We start from the raw sequence: 17,023 nt of genomic DNA on the forward strand, positions 1-17,023 counted from the left end.
TACTTTACTTTTTTAAATGTCACATTACATATTGCTTTATATAAATGAGTTAAAAAATCAAGACTGCTCCATGGAGAATATTCTAGAGTATGGTTATAGTCACACTCTGAATGAGAGGCTGCAAAGGATATGGTAAGGAAGTCACTGTAAGTCCATGCTAAACTGCACTGGAAGGCACATGCTATAAAATGTGTGATTTAAATATTTACTTTGGTCTACAACACTTATACTGAAGATTCAGTCATCCACACAGATTTAAATAAATACTGCGTCCACTGGTGAGATAAAAAGGGTGCACAAACCTAATTCCCTGCCCTGAAGGCCTGGGATTTAATAAGGACATAAAGCAGCATGGCAGGGGTCTAGAACAGTAATAATAATGTATGTTTAGCACATTCTGCTAGTAACAGTAAATTCTAAAATGTTATGTGGCCTATAAAAAATAGATTTTCTGTCTCACACATCAATATGATGTTCCTGATGGGCAGGGGGTTCTCCTTCAAGGGTGATTCAAGAACAGTCATTTTTCAACTTGAATAGGTCACTTACAAGATCACCTACTTACAAGTATTACAAATGTGGGATTTTTATGGTCAGGAAATAACAAATATATCACTTCTGCTTCAACTCTACTGGCTAGATCTCAGTCAAATGGCCCAGCCAACTACTAGGGAGGCTAGGAAATGTAGCCTGGCTGCATAGAAGGAAGAAAATGTGTTTGGCAATCTCTTTTACCACAGTTAAGAGATGTTGGAAAATTTCAGGGAACGAAAGTAGAGTGAACATATGTGTTCTATTCATAACTGCTAGTTAGATGAGAAATAACTGAGTTAATTCTTGTTACAGCAACTGAGAAATGTGAACCATTAGTCCAAAATATTCACCTGAGTTTCTTTAAATGTAATAATTAAGTCACATTAAAAAAGTCTACACTTTTGTAATATCATATATTATATATCATAATGATCTTTTGACATAGAATTAAAATACCCTTTCATTAATAAGGCAAGTTGTCAACTTACATTCTCATTGTAGCTAAGGATACTTATAAATTTAGCAAAACCCTTCTAAATGATTACCTTTGTAGCCAATTTTCTAAGTCAGGTTGGTGGAATAAACCTAAAGCCTATGGTCTTTTTGGCCAAAAGACTATGGTAGATGTTTATGGTGAATCTTTATAAATGTGACTCTTACTGTTTTTCAAAATAGAATTATCACATTTTAGCCTAAATTCTGCCTCTCTTTGTCATTAAATGATAAGTTCACTAGATACATCCACAAGTTATATCCATCAATTATATCCTTAGGCCAAACAAAAGAGGTCACCTAACTCACTTTTGGTCCCTTAGGTAATTTACTCAGGTTCCATTATCTGACATCTAAGTCAGTTTAATGAGGGAAAAAAAAAAAAAAAAACCACCAACAATATAAATCCCAGTAGTTTGGAGGTGAATTAAAAAGCTTCCAAATCCGTACTTCCCTCAAATGTTAAATAATTCACTGCAGCATGATAGATACAAGCCTCAAGCAAAAGCTACACTTGAACAATTAAGGAAGCATGAACCAAACAAATGACTTCAGGGATAGAGAAACAAATTAATGATTTCTCAGAGTATAATACCAAATTACGTTCTCACATTAACAAGTGTGTAAAACATTCAAGCATCACCGATGATTTACTAGATCAAGTTTGATTACAGAAAATAGCCTGGAACCACATATCAGAAGTATTCCCTAAGTATAATTGTGGATCCTATACTCTTGGGTATAAACCCAATTATGTTATTAGAAAAATTTTATAGCTATTCCTTGAATGGGGTTCTGTCCTGATAAACCCATCCTAAATTTAAAATATTGTAAATTGAAAATGCTGACTGGGAGCTATGGCTAACTGTTTCTACTGAATGCATATTATTTTCACACTACAGTAAAGTCAAAAAGTAGGGAAACTATCATATGTCAGAAAGTATCTGTATATTCATAACATACACATACACTTTTGCAAAGTTCTTTTACAATTGTTCAGATTACAATGACCATCTACCAAGTTCATCATGCCTGTGAAGATAACATGTCGATACAGCTGTTACAAAATTGATAAGAAGTCTGAAACACAAGGTCCTATCACAGTGCTCTGTGTACTGACACAAGCTTTGCAACCCCTGTCGTCAGACACGGTCTGGATGGAGGGGAATTGCTCTGAAAAATCAGACTTTCCACACTAACTTATGTTATGATCTCCCTTTTTTGTATAACCGTAATATCAAAATATTCTGAGCAACTTTCAGCTTACAATTGGACTGCCTCAGCCGCACAAGGCCTGACTGCCTTGACAAGCAAGCACTGCACCAGAGTGAAAAATTCCCCTGAAGTCAAGTGACTTGACTACTGACTGATAAATAAAAGCAAAAGGGCTGTTTCTGCAAAGTCTCTCTCACTGCAGGATGGAGGAAAACCCAAATCTTATCATTCTATTATCTTACCTAGCCTTCTATTCAGCTTCTAAAGAATTACTCAAACTTCCTATTGTTTGGCCTTTAGATGTGGAAATTCATCCAGGTTGCCTGTTTTTAAACTAGTCAAGTTTTCCACCTGCTACACCTTAAAGGAATCCACAAAAGTCTTCTTGCTAGTTTTTCAGGATTCTACTATGTAGTCTTCAGATAAGGAAATTCACCTATGTCTCCTATTCAGAGATTTGATTGGCAAGGAATTTACTCTTCTGCCTCCCAGGATGACTCAGGTAGAAAAACAAAAACCCATTAAGTAGTAGATAAGGTTTAAGGGACTTCTATCTTAGTTGATCTCCACTATAGTAATATTAGTCATAAACTTTGTGTACCTATGTACCTGTTTTTAACCTTGATTGATTTTAGAATGTTATATCTCAGCAAAAGGGCAATACGACCCTAAACTGTTCTTAGAAAAAAAAGATGATTGTAATCTCTCAGCCCCAGTTCATGTGCTGATGTCATCCCACTGCTTGCTCCTAATGTATAAAATAAACCTCTGGTGAAGGCAGAGCGGGAAGACTTGCACCCGACTCCGACTCCCGTGTCTTCCCCACCCCCCTTTCCCCTTTTTTTTCCCTTTCCCCCTTTTTTAGGAATCTCCGCTCGCTGACGCCTTCCCACCTTAGGGTCCTGCCTGTCTTGCCTCCAGACACCTCAAAAGTTGGAGCTCGTCTCCCACAGTGTACATACAAGGTAATAGCATCTACACAGCAGAAATATTATAAAATGTTTTAATCCAGCTTTGAAATAGAGAATGGTAATAAGGTTTTAAAATTAAATGAGGATTTAAATTCTTAACTCTATTACTTTCTTCCTAGAAGATTTTTTTTAAAAGTCTTAATATTATTTTTAAAGACATACTTAGAATATTATGACCCTTCCTGGTAAGTTAATTTAATGTCTAATCTAATATACAAGTAAAATAAATTCTTTAATCAGCTGATACAGGGAAAATGGAATCAAGAGAAATACACATGAGACATGGAAGGAAGAGAACAAGAGCCTCAACTTTGTTAGATATGTCACCTGGAAAAGTCTCAAGATTTTTCCACTTCCAAGATTTTACTGTTAAGTTTTCTTAACAGTAAAATACAGTTAACCCTTGAGTAATAGGTTTGAACTGCATAAACTTCTGTGTCTTCTTGTAAACAGATAAAATTCACAGTATCAATAAATATAGTTCTATAAATGTATTTTCTTTTCCTGATGGTTTTTTTTTTAGCTTATATATATCTCAGAATACAGCAGTTTACTACATATGGCATACAAGAAGGTGTTCATCAACTGTTATTGGTACAGCTTCTGGTCAACAGTAGGCTATTACTAGTAGTTGAGATCTGGGACAGCAAAAGTTATACATGAATTGCCATTTTTGAATGTGTGCGGGTCAGCATCCTAACCCCTATGTTGGTCAAGGGCCAACTGTAAGTATAAGGACATCTCCTACCTACACCATTATTGTAAGGATCAGTGGAATAACTGTCATTAAATGATCAGTAACCAAAATGATCAACAACCCCGAAAACATAAATTGTTTAAACATAAATTGTTTCAGAATGAATAGGAACTGAACATGATATAGATATATAAGACTTGCAAATTGCTTTCCAATGTTTCAAGATATAGAACATTATGATCTCTTTAGCTAACTAATTTGATGACTAGACTAATCTTCAAGTAAAATAAAGCCTTGAGTTGAGATACCATCTGTAGTTCTTGTCCTCCAAATTTCAATGTGATTTTTTTTTATTCCATATTGCCTTGGCAATCTGGTTTATGATATCCCTTCAACTGAAGATACTGGTTTGGATAAATGGTAAGAGGTCTGCAAAATTATCCTAGCTGAAAAAAGAAGTCATTTGTACTTAGAAAGTAATAATCTTTGTTCACTTGTTAATGAGGAAGAATCACTGAACTTTAAGGCTGGCAAGCAACAGTCACCCCTAAATATGATAGCAATAGAAAATATTTATGGGTTATTTGCTACAAATTTTTAAAAATCAAAGATGTAGACTGATTTTTAAATTAAAATCAATAATTCAATGTGTATAGAAGTGCTGGTTTTTCTGAGGTGAGTTTTCTAGTCACTTCTGTTTTTAGTGTGGTTTTAGTTTCATGTACCAGAGTCCATCTGCAAACTCCTACTTCTTCAAGGGCTATAACATGGGTGTTAAGCACAGAACTAAGATTAAAATTAGGTGATATCCCATTATTAGCAAATACAGTGAATTTTTCCACAACAAGCTTTATTATATGCAGCAAAAATGACCACACCTTCTCATAAATCTATTTCTTAATCAGAATGTGTGGGATGTAAAATTTTATTTCAATAACTTCAGTAAAAACCTCTTTTCCATAAAAATAAGCAAAATTAAATAAATGATATAGCACTGAAGTAGACTATTTCCAAAAGTGCGGCTACATTATTATTCATACAATGATATATTTATACATCATTTTAAAACTATTTGAGTAGGCTTAAAAATAAATTCTGGACTAAGTGGTACTAAGAGACACAATGATACTATGATAAGGAGGAGGAATGGTGATGAGAATTTTAAATGCTTAAGGCAGAAATGAACGTACCACACAAATGTATATGAAACCCACCAGAGTTAAGCATGGAGCAGTTGAGATTATCAGACTTGATAAAAATAATAAAAATCCATTTTTTAACCTAACCTATTTTAGTCTATCATTGAATCAGAGAATGAACGTAGTATTAAATTGTTAATTCTACTGACTACTATTCAGTAAAAGAAAACACAATTTAAAGAGCAATGTCAAAGACTAATTTCCTCTTACCATGAATAGATCCCACTGACCATGTCATAGTTCTGACACGAAGCATTCACGCTATTGGGCCCTGCTGCTTTAGATATAAGTAGCACCACCAAGCCTCTCAACTGGAGGCTATTCCGGCTGTCATGAACAAGTCCCCTGTTAGAAAGGAAAGAAAGAAGAGGATTAATAAACTTTTACAGATGAGTCAGATCAAGTTAGAAAATTGTTGCAAGTACACCCATACTTCCCAGATCAGATAATGAGGTTAGGAAACAACTAGAGAAACCCACAGTTGCTTTGAAAAGTGAATCCAATTTTTACTTCTCTCCCTCCCCCTCCTCTGCAGAATGTCTCTGATTTATCGTTGCCTGTTAATTTTGTTTATTTATTTATTTTCCTGATCCCTTACTTGGTTCCTCTACATTACTCCTATAGACGAAGCCATCCAATATTTGTCTTTTTCCTTTCTGGCTTATTTCACTGAAAACAATCCCTTCCATCTCCAACCATGTTGTAGTGAATGACATGAGTTTATTTTTTTGATTGCTGAATAGTATCCCATTTTGCATATACACCACATCTTCTTGCACCAGTCATTTATCTTTGAATATCTGGGATGTTTTTGTATCTTACCTATTGCAAATAGTGCTGCAATAAATATAGGGGTGCAGGCATCCTTTTGAATTAATGTTTTTCTGTCCTTTGGGTAGATCCTTAGGAGTGGAATTGTTGGACCATATGAAGCTCCATTTTTAGTAGTTTAAGGAACTTCCACACAGCTTTCCATAGTGGTTGGACCAGTCTGCACTCTTACCAGCATTGTAGGAGAATTCCTTTTTCTCCACATTCTTGCCAACATTTGTTGTTGCTAGTTTTTTTTAGTATGTGCCACTCTCACTGGTGTAAAATGGTATCTCATTGTGGTTTTTATTTTCATTTCCTTGCTTACAAGGGATGTTGAACATTTTTTCATATACCTGTTGGCCATTTGCATTTCCTCCTGGAGAAATGTCTTTTTAGCTCTTCTGCCCATTTTTTGACTGTACTGTTTACTATGTTTTTGTTGAATTGTGTGGGCTCTTTGTAGATCTTTGTGATCAGTCTCTTACCAGTTCTATGGAATGCAAAAATTTTCTCCCAAGCAGTAGGGTGTCTCTTTGTTATGGTTAATGTTTCTTTTGCTGTACAGAAGCTTTTTAGTCTGATATAATACCAGCTATTTATATTTACTTTGATTTGCGGGATTAGTCTTTAAAGATGTTACTGAGATGAATGTCATCTAGTGTTTTACCTATATATTCTTCTATATATTTTGTGGTTTCAGGTCTTAGGTTCAAATTTTTTATCCATTTTGAGTTGATTTTTGTGCATGTTGTGAGGTAGTAGTCTAGTTTCATTCTTTTGCATGTGGTGGTCCAATTTTCCCAGCACCATTTATTGAACAAACTGGCCTTGTTCCATCAAAACAGGAGAGGGAAGAGCACAAGGGACTATGGTGATGGTGCACAAGTGAATTGCTGGTGGTACTTTTATGGGGAGTATACTGGAGAAGAGAAAGCTTTACTTCACAGTCTTAACTGTCCTGAAAATAAGAGGTGCCAATAGTTATAAAATGCTTACTTGAGGTAGTTGGTAGCTACTGAAATGTAAATTGTTTACCTTGGATGAAGTTATGTTTTTTGGTGATGGTTGAGTTAATAGAGATTCATAAAAAATTATTTCTGTTTCACAGGGAAAGCTTAGAGAGAATTAAAGAAGTAAACCACATCTAAATGACTTAAAAATTTGAGGGCATGTGAAGGAAGATCTTGGCCCCTGGGTGATAGAGTAAAGTATTTCTGCTAGGTTGTCCTTCTCTCAGCTTTCATGTTAGGGATGCCCCCCACCTCAGATGGTTATGTGTTTATTACCAAGGGGTTCTCACATGACCCAGGGTTTTATAAAAACAGTGGAATCACCAAATTTCCCAGTGAACATTTATATTATGCTGCAACAAAAGACTCCACATATATAATGTGTAATACAACAACTGTGAAATTCAGAACTGATAGACCTGTCATTCCAACAGCAGGGGTGAAAAGGAAAATCATTTTAGCTGCATCTAGTATATTGAAATGGGAGTTCTCAAGGCATAATACTGATATGGAAAACAGCACTCTACAGTAATAATCACAAAGTTTTAGATCCCAGAACTTTGAGGAGAGTATGAATGGAATTTATATATTTCCTCAAGAACAAACCTACTATGGAAGGAGCTGTTAAAATTCTTTATCTAAAATATGTTGTATATGCTCATCATTAACCTCATTATCATTAGGCAACAGCTCCATATTATACACCTCTACCTAGCAGTATCCACATTTCAATTGAGAAGAAACAAATTTCCAGGAAACTTGTTCTTAACCTTTCATGTGAAGCTTTCTTACTTAAGTCTGAATAACATCATGTTAAAATGCAAAGATTGGTTTGTAAAATGTTATTTATATTTTCAGTTTCATCTCCAGACAATGAAAAAGAACCAAAGCCATTTGAGACCATAGTTATGAACCTTCCAAACGATTATCTAAGTCTCAGAGAGGTCTTTAAATCATCAAGTCTAAGTTCTAGATATGCAGAGCCACTGTCTGAAATACACTACATTAAAGATGCTCTGCAAAGACTTCAGACTAATTGCTGCTGTCCAGAGATGAAAAGTCTACCTTGAAATATACAAAATGTCCTGAGTGCTGTGTGATCTACAGCCCTGGCTCATAAAGCCTGTGAGGGAAATCATTGTCTATAGTGCATTAACAGTCTAATGTAGGGAGCAAAAGCATGCAGATAGGTCATTATTTTGAAATCTTTAGTGGTTTATTGAACAAAAAAGAATAGTTTTCAAATATTAATATATAATAAATTATTACTATGCCAAAATTAAATATATTTCCTTTATTATTATTTTGCCATATTTTCCCCTCAACTCATATTTTCTTTCTTCTCTATTTCACCCTCTTCCAAAGTTTTTTCCACTTTATCAGCATACACAGTTTCTTATGTTGTCTCCTTTTTAAGGAATTACTCTCCTCACCCTCTATCTACCCAAGCATCATATATCACTGAAACACTTCTACTTTTGGAATACATTATTGAAAAGGCCTGGAAAAAAAAATTAGAACTGGTTGGCAGAAATCAAGAGCAATCTGAATAGCACCCCTTAATGGCCATTAACTTTCACCTAAGACAGTAATTAACAACCAGAGAACAGATTAACAGCTTGAGTAAATAAGATAACTGTTTTTAAAACACTTCCTTAAATTCACTTCATTAACACCCTAAAAACAAGAAACTACTAAGATAAATTGATAATGTCCAGAGCTCAAAAGTGAGCTTATCAAAAAATTAAAAATTTTTGCTCCTGAGCATGTGACACTTAAAACAGGTAATATGTTCATGAGTCCAGGTCATACTTTACCTAAACACTATGACTTATTCTCAGTGTTTCCTTTGAGGAACACTGACAAACTGGAGCACAACCAGAAAACAGTAAAATCATAGACAGTCACATAGCTAAAAACAAAACTGCTAGCTTACAGATTAGAGAGTTGATGTTCTCAAATCTATTAATCAAAAATATAGTGAGTGCTTAATGCAAATCAAGCACCAATGCTGACAGGGTAGATGATGTGATGAAGAGTACTGGTGAGCACTAGACCTACCTCCTTTCCTAACACTGGTGTTATCTTGGGGATAACACAACCTGGTATGAAAAGAATATCATTCAGGGATGAACAAAAGCTGTGAGAGCATAGAGAAAGGACAACTCACATAAACAGGGGCCAGCACTAAAATAGACCTCATTGAAACCCTAATGTTTGGAGGAAGTAGCCAGGGGACCTAAAGTTGGAGAAGGGGCAAAAGGGGATGTGAAAAGAAAAAAGACTTTCAAGTAGATACAGTATGTATAAAGGACTGGAGGAAACAGCCGTCCCCAGAGCTGACATGGCAGAAGCCCAGAATGCGAAGGAAGAGCTGGGAGCAGTAAAGTTCCAGGAGCGCATGATAGCTGTCTACGCATGTGAAAAGAGATAGACCCAGTACTACTTTAGAAATTGACACTAATGATGGCAAGTAGAGCAGCCCAACCTTGGCTCAGCATAAAGAAATGAAAAAAACAGAGCAGCCTCTGTTGATGCCGAGCCCCTTGTAAACAAACAGAGACATATAAGAGGCTGCACAGCCTCTTATGTAACGCATTCAAGAGAAGTTGGGACTACTTGAGATTTGAGTTTGTTTTTGTACTTCGTGACTCCTTATGATCTCACTTTACTACACTTAACATCTAATACCTACAAAATGTATGAGCTATAAAAACTAGAAGATCCTTTGTCATCACCACGTTATAAATGAGAGCCATGTTTACTGTCCCATAATCTTTATCATTAAAGTTTTACAAAGTTTGGCCCTCCCTGGTGGCGCAGCAGGTTAAAGCACAGCACTGAGAAGCTAAAGCCACTTCCGCTTGAGTTCAATTCCTGCCTGCCCCAGAGGAGACCACATGGCGTGGCAGACCTCTCCTGACCCGCCCGCTGCTCCCCTCAGCAGTGTACTTCGTCGATCTGCCTGTTCTGCTCCCCACTCTGTCTCTGGTGAAGCCTCTCGCCACCCCTGCACCTCTGGCCTGTACCCCAGTTCTGTATGCATAAATAAATCTTAAAAAAAAAAAAGTTTTACAAAATTTTTTTTTTAACTAAAATAAATAAAATCATTCATTCATTCAACTAACAGAGTCAACATCTTTCAGTCATTGGGCACTGTGCCAGGCACAGAAGCAATGGTGAACAAAACCAGGTAAGCTGGATTGTAAGCCAAGCTTACAATCTAGTGGCAGAGACTAGTAACAATCACACAAAAAATGTAAAATTACATTGGTTATAAATGCCACAATGGAAAAGAAAGATGATGCTGTGATCATGTCCAACAGGCATATTAACAGCCAAGAATATCAAGGATTCCTTGAGGAAGTGATGACTTAGTTGATGCTCCAGGAAAAAAACAGATGTAAACAAGAGGATAGGGAAAGAACTGTATCAGTAGCATATGAAGAAATGAGGTTGGGGCAGACAGCAATCGACCACACAAGTCAAAAAAGGTCATGGTAAGATTGCTCTTTGGTTAAAGCAATCTGAAGGAATAGGCAACACAAACATACATACATTAAAACAAAAAACAAACAAACAAAAAAAAAAAACCCTGTATCAATAGCATGGAAAACAACTTTGGTGGAGGGGAGAAAGTAAACAAAGTGGGTATGAGGAGAATAATTAGGTTTTTGCAGTAGTCAATGAAAAATTTAGAAATAGGGTTTGGTGGATAAACTAGAGATTTATTAGATCTACTATAATATTTCAATTTAAACAGACTGGATACCATGCAGTCCTGGAAAACTAATATGAAAATACCATTAATTTTAAGTAATATTCTGAAAAGTCTATATGAAAATTTTGTGGGAAAAACTCAGCTCCCAACTTCTCTAAAGATCTGCTCTGGATCTACAATGAATAATAATATTAGATGAACTGTAAACACTAATATCTTAGTAGCTGTTCAATTTCTTGGAAATATGTATTGAATAGGAGAAACTTCATACAATCCAGCTCTATATTCTTCTCACATTGTGGTTTCTATGGCTAAATTTAGTTCTCACTGCACCATCATACTATTAACTAATTTCCTGATCCAAATTCTGTAAGTATTTCAAATTCTCAAGTTGCAGCTCTGGCACCTCTCCAAATAACCTCTAAATTTGATTTCTTCAATGCATATGAACTAAGCATGAGAGGTAAGCAAAGGAATAAAAAAGGAGGGTGTGTAGAGGCGTCCCTGGTGGCCTAGGGGTTAAGCCTCAGCTCTCCCCACTATGGGCTGAGTTCAATCCCAGGACAGGGAGCTAATACCACATACAACACAACAGACCTCTCCTGTTTCACCCACAGCAGCATATTTCAGTAAATCCTCCTGTTCTGCTCCCCATTCTGTCTCTGATGAATTCTACACCCCAGTTCTTCTATGCATAAATAAATACAAATTTAAAAGAAAAAGAGGTGTAATAAAATAACTAAAATAGAGGTAGTTGGAATGGGGCTACTGGAATGGGGCGTTAAAAAAGGAAGTAAGGAGAAATAAACAGGGTATGCAGTGATAAGAAGATGGAAGGATACAGAATAGATTCAGGAACTGTGGGGCTCAGTGTGTGAAGATGAACAAGTTCATTAAACAAAAAGAGTGAAGGAAGGGCCTTGAGTGAGGTTTGGAGTTGGGACTTTGCAGGCAATCTGAAGGCATGGATGGTTTGTCAGCAGAGTAATAATAAGATTAGAGCTAAGCACTAAAACTATTATTCTGGATTTAATATTGTTACTTTGACAGTAACATGTTTGTTAAGTACAGTGAAAAGGAGAGGGAAGATTAGCTAGAAGTAACTTCTTCCAATAGCCCAGGTGGAAGATAATGAGGGCCTAAATTAGGGAAGTGGCAGCTGGGATGGAAAAGAAAAGCTGAATGATGGCTGCACCATGGAGGTGGAACAAGCCAGTCTGGCCAGCTGACTGCATGAGGGAGATATAAGGAAGGATCAGGAAGCAAAAGAAAAAGACTAAATTTAAGATTCAAATTTGTTTGCTAGAGGTGATGATACTAGCATAAGCAGGTACTGGAAAGAAAGAAAAAATGAGTTAATGGGGAATTAATGGATTCAGTTTTGGACATGTTAATTTTGAATGCAAGAATTTCCAGATGGAGGTGCCCAGCAGGCAGCTGGAAATGCTGTTGGTATAGACTTGGGAAGCATCATCATAGAGGTGATAGCTCAACAGTAGGAATTGATGGATGGTGTTTGTTTTTCTGGAGGGTAGCAAGGGAAGAGAATAGAAAAGGAATCTTAGAGAATTCTTAGAGAATGTGGAGACTGAGGAATAACAATTAACCAACACAAAGGAACACAGTTTGAAGGAGTCTTACTTTTTAAATTGTTTTATGTTTATTGGGTTATGTCTGTTTATAACAATGTATTTGATTTAGAAATACAGTTCCTATATCTTCACATGTATTCTATCATGGCACACCCACCACCAATGCACCAACATAGTCGACCATACTGGACCTCTCCTGCCTTTGCAGGGACTGCTGTCCCTTCTAGTCGTCTCAATTGTGCAGTCATATTTCTAGGGCTTGTTTTGTTTAGTTGTGTCATTTCTTTTACCTTATTTCTTTATACTCCACAAATGAGTTAAATCATCCATGATTTATTTTTCTCCTTCTCACCTATTTTGTCATAACTCTCTCCCATAATTCCACTCATGTTGTGGCAATGCCAAATTTTCATCTTTTTTTTAAAATACGTATACCTGAGTAGCACTCCACTGTGTATACATACCACATTTTCTTTATCCAATCATTCATTGTTGGCACTGAGGTAGTTTCCATAGCTTAGTTATTATAAGTAGTGTTGCAGTGAACATAGGAGTACATATATCCCTTCAAATTAGTGTGTTTAAATATTCTTTGACAACAAATCTAGGATTGGAACTGCTGAATCATGTAGCAGATCCACTTTTAATACTTTGAGAAACCTCTATACTGTTTTCAAGGGACTAGACAGTCTACTCCCCAGAAGAATGTATGAGTTCTTTTTTTCTACAAACTCTCACCAGCACTTACTTTTGGACATTTTGATAAGGGCCATTCTTATGGGTGAATAATAAGAATAATAAACAATGACAAAGATATCTATAATATTATTATAATGCCAGACATGAACTGTTTTCCATGCACATTCTAATTTTCACAAAGGAAAAAAAAATAAAAAGTAACTGACAATATCTCTTTACAGATGAGAAAAATTAGTGAGAAAGCTTTGAAAAGCTACGTAATTACTAGTTATACCAAACAGTAATGTAAGTGCCAAGATTTAGACATATTGGATTCCAAAGCTCAGGTTCATTTATGCCTTATGCCTTTGCTACTCAATTATTTGTTCACATGTACTCTCTCACAAGGTTGTGAGATCCTCCAGGCACTCAGACTTGTCATCTTTGATGCCCTTACAATCAGCAAAGTAACTGACACAGAATAGGTCTCAAAAAAATGCAAGATGAGAGAATAAATAGCTTTAATAAGTAGAGCAGCAAGCAGACTCTCCATCTTCTGTGTCTCACACAAATAAACCTATTACTTTTTCGAAATCTTTTGTTATCCACTTGTTATATTCAACCTTTCAGTTCTTGAGTCTGGAGTTCTTTTTCTAAATCATACAGAATACTTTAAAAGTGACAGTCACGGCCCTCCCTGGTGGCGCAGCGGGTTAAAGCACAGCACTGAGAAGCTAAGGCCACTTCCGCATGAGTTCAATCCCCGCCTGCCCGGGAGGTGACCACATGGCGCGGCAGACCTCTCCTGGCCCGCCCGCTGCTCCTCTCAGCAGTGTACTTCGTTGATCTACCTGTTCTGCTCCCCACTCTGTCTCTGGTGAAGCCTCTCCCCGCTCCTGAGCCTCTGGCCTGTACCCCAGTTCTGTATGTACAAATAAAATAAAATCTTTAAAAAAAAAAAAGTAACAGTCACATAGGAGAAAAGCACCAATATACTCTAAAACACATTGATCTTTATTTAAATGCTATGTTATGTTGAAAAGATAACTATAGAGTCATCCCTGGTGGCGCAGTGGGTTAAGGCACAGCACTGCAAGCTAGCCGCAGTCGCTTCAGTGTGAGTTCAATCCCCCATCTTGGAGGTGACCCACATGGCATAAATGGCCTCTCCTCACTTGCCCGCTGCTCCCCTCAGCAGTGTACTTTGTTGATCTGCCTGTTCTATTACCCACTCTGTCTCTGGTGAAGTCTCTTACCACCCCTGTACCTCTGGTCTACACTCCAGTTCTGTATGAATAAATAAATAAATCTTTAAAAGAAAGAAAAGATAACTATATATAAAAACTTTGATCCAAGTAACAATTTTTGTTAGATTTATATCAAGTAGTAAGGAAACAATTTACCATCTACAAGGGACCATGACTCAAAGCAGCTCAAGTAAACCTGAATCGGAAAAGTTAGTAGTACCAGCCTCTGCCCTCTTCCCCCCGACAATGATGGAAAAACTCCCTCCAAAGTTAAAACTTACAGGGATATAGTCTGTTTTAATATTTTATTATTTTTCATATATCCAATCCCAATAAATCTATCCAGAAAATATAAGCATAAAAGATGAATGTCAAAATCTAACATACATGATGTGTGTTGACTACTAAGTATTTGTAGCTGTGACCCCTAGATGAAATTATTTTCAAGTTTACAAATAATTGAAGCAAAAGGATTGACTACCACATGTACAGTTATGCCAAGCACCATGGCCATACTCTGATCCTTTCTACCCCTTTTAATTAAAGCTGACTGCTACCTGCTGAATTGATTTTGTCACTCACTGAATTGCAACTTGCAGTCATTTTAAAAAGTGTTTTAAGTCATATAAATATGTGATATATTAAGTTAAAGGAACTGAAAGGATAATGTAAAGTTCATTAAATAGGAATAGAATCATTACTCTTTAAAAACAGGAAATCTGTTCATATACTAAGATAAATTTTGTTTTGCAACTATGCATTAAAAATTTTTAACATGAGAAAAATACTTAAAATGATAAATAAAAAGATATAAAACTTTCATATATAACATGATCACAATGATATTTCATATATTCATATTTCGGTATTATATAAGTGAATATAAACAAAATGAAGAACAAAAATTGAAAATAAATGACAAAACATTAACATTTAAAATCTGGTGTCACTATATAGGCGCTCAAACCGCAAAATGTTCTTATAGTATTTTGTGTGTCTGAAACATTTTTTTTTAAAGATTTATTTATTTAATCATACAGAACTGGGGTACAGGCCAGAGGTACAGGGGAGGTGGGTGCTTCAAAGTGGGGAGCAGAACAGCCCGACTGACAAAGCACACTGCTGAGGGAACAGCGGGCAGATCAGGAGAGGTCTGCCGCACCATGTGGGTCACCTCCTCAGCGGGATAAAACTCATGCTGAAGTGGCTTTAGCTTCTTAGTGCTGTGCTCTAACCCGCTGCATCACCAGGGAGGCCCCTGAAACATTTTTTAAATGAAAGAAAAACAAGAGGGGAGGAAAATACCTACAAAGACTACCAAATATTAATTAATGGATATTAAAACTAATGAAGATTTATTTTCCAAATGCATAAGAACACAGTTCTTTTTATATCTGAAGAAAAAATACTGCATTTTAAAAACAGAATTTTCAGAAGGCAGATGACTTATGACATTATAGTTATATTTTTCATTAAAAAAATTAATTTATATTTAATGAATCCAGAGTACTTACGTTGAGTGCGTCTGGGTTATCATATTTTTACCTTTAATTTCTCTAAGCTTTAGACATAAGGCCAAAGTTTAAATGGTATCAAAGAAGAAATGTTAAAAGTATATATAATTAACAATTCAATGACAGTTATATTACTCTTTTGTAAAAGAAAAAATTAACACTCATGAAAATTGTTTTAAAGCACCATAATTTGAAGGAGTCCAAAAATAGTTTGCATATCACAGATTTTTGTGTGAAATTAGCAGAAGAACTGGAGGTTAATTTCCAATGACAAAATGACCCAAAATGCATTATTTCTACCATACCTATCCTGACACTAACCTGCCCTCTACTTGCAACAACTTTAGGGCCTGCAGTGACCAACCAGCCTTTGGAACCAGGAAGCTGAATTGGCTATTGACATAGCCCCAGGTCCACATGCACATTCCCACCCTACCCCCAGGCCCATCAATTCCTGTGGGGTTTTTAAGGGGAGGGGGGGAAGAATGGGACATCAAGCCAGTTTTTTCTTTTTCTTTTTTTTTCCAGAAATGGTTATTGAACACCAGTAGCTTTATGAAATATGACTGAAATAAAACAGTTGAAAATAAAATCACCATCAATTAATTTTGCAGCAAAATACAAGCTGGCCACCTTGGAGTTAATATACCATTAAAAAATACATATACACACACCCCTCAAAGATTTTCCACTCAAATGACAATAAAGATTTAAAAGAGGCCCTCCCTGGTGGCACAGCGGGTTAAAGCACAGCACTAAGAAGCTAAAGCCACTTCTGCATGAGTTCGATTCCCGCCTGCCCGGGAGGTGACCACATGGCACGGCAGACCTCTCCTGACCCGCCCGCTGCTCCCCTCAGCAGTGTACTTCCTAGATTTGCCTATTCTGCTCCTCACTCTGTCTATGGGGAAGCCTCTCGCCGCCCCTGAGCCTCTAGCCTGTACCCCAGTTCTGTATGTACAAAATAAATAAATCTTTAAAAAAAAAAAAAGATTTAAAAGAACAAATGGAGTAAAATAGGGCCAATTAAAATATTTTGGTCACATTGCAAAATCTTAGAATGATCTCATACAATAATTTGCACACACAGACCACTGTTGTCCACATTAAAAAAATCAATTTAGTTTGAAGCAAAGGAGAGAAAAATTGAATACAGGCATCATTCTATTACTCAGTCATGAGACTCATACCGTTACTCAAGCAGCAACACCGGCTAAGAGCTAATACGCTGTTAACTATACATCTTACTACACATCCGTCTGTGCAGAGAATAAATCAACCAAATGAGAATGAGTGCTTTTCTCAACTTGCAGTTCTGATATCAAAAGACTGCCACTCAA

At 36.4% G+C, this 17,023-nt stretch overlaps 1 protein-coding gene across 2 annotated transcripts in view; it reads right to left on the reverse strand.

The window, feature by feature from the left end:
- Nucleotides 1-17,023, reverse strand: part of PDSS2 (prenyl (decaprenyl) diphosphate synthase, subunit 2) — a 229,656-nt gene that overhangs the window by 119,720 nt on the left and 92,913 nt on the right. For both annotated transcript variants that reach the window (XM_012722626.1, XM_004673745.2), the window contains exon 2: nt 5,319-5,453. In XM_012722626.1, the coding sequence (XP_012578080.1) occupies nt 5,319-5,341 (23 nt within the window). In that variant the 5' untranslated portion in view covers nt 5,342-5,453. The remainder of the gene's footprint in view (nt 1-5,318; nt 5,454-17,023) is intronic.

Source organism: Condylura cristata, unplaced genomic scaffold (genome assembly GCF_000260355.1).
Source record: "Condylura cristata isolate star-nosed mole 26May11 unplaced genomic scaffold, ConCri1.0 scaffold00001, whole genome shotgun sequence".
NCBI classification, from domain to species: Eukaryota; Metazoa; Chordata; class Mammalia; order Eulipotyphla; family Talpidae; genus Condylura; species Condylura cristata.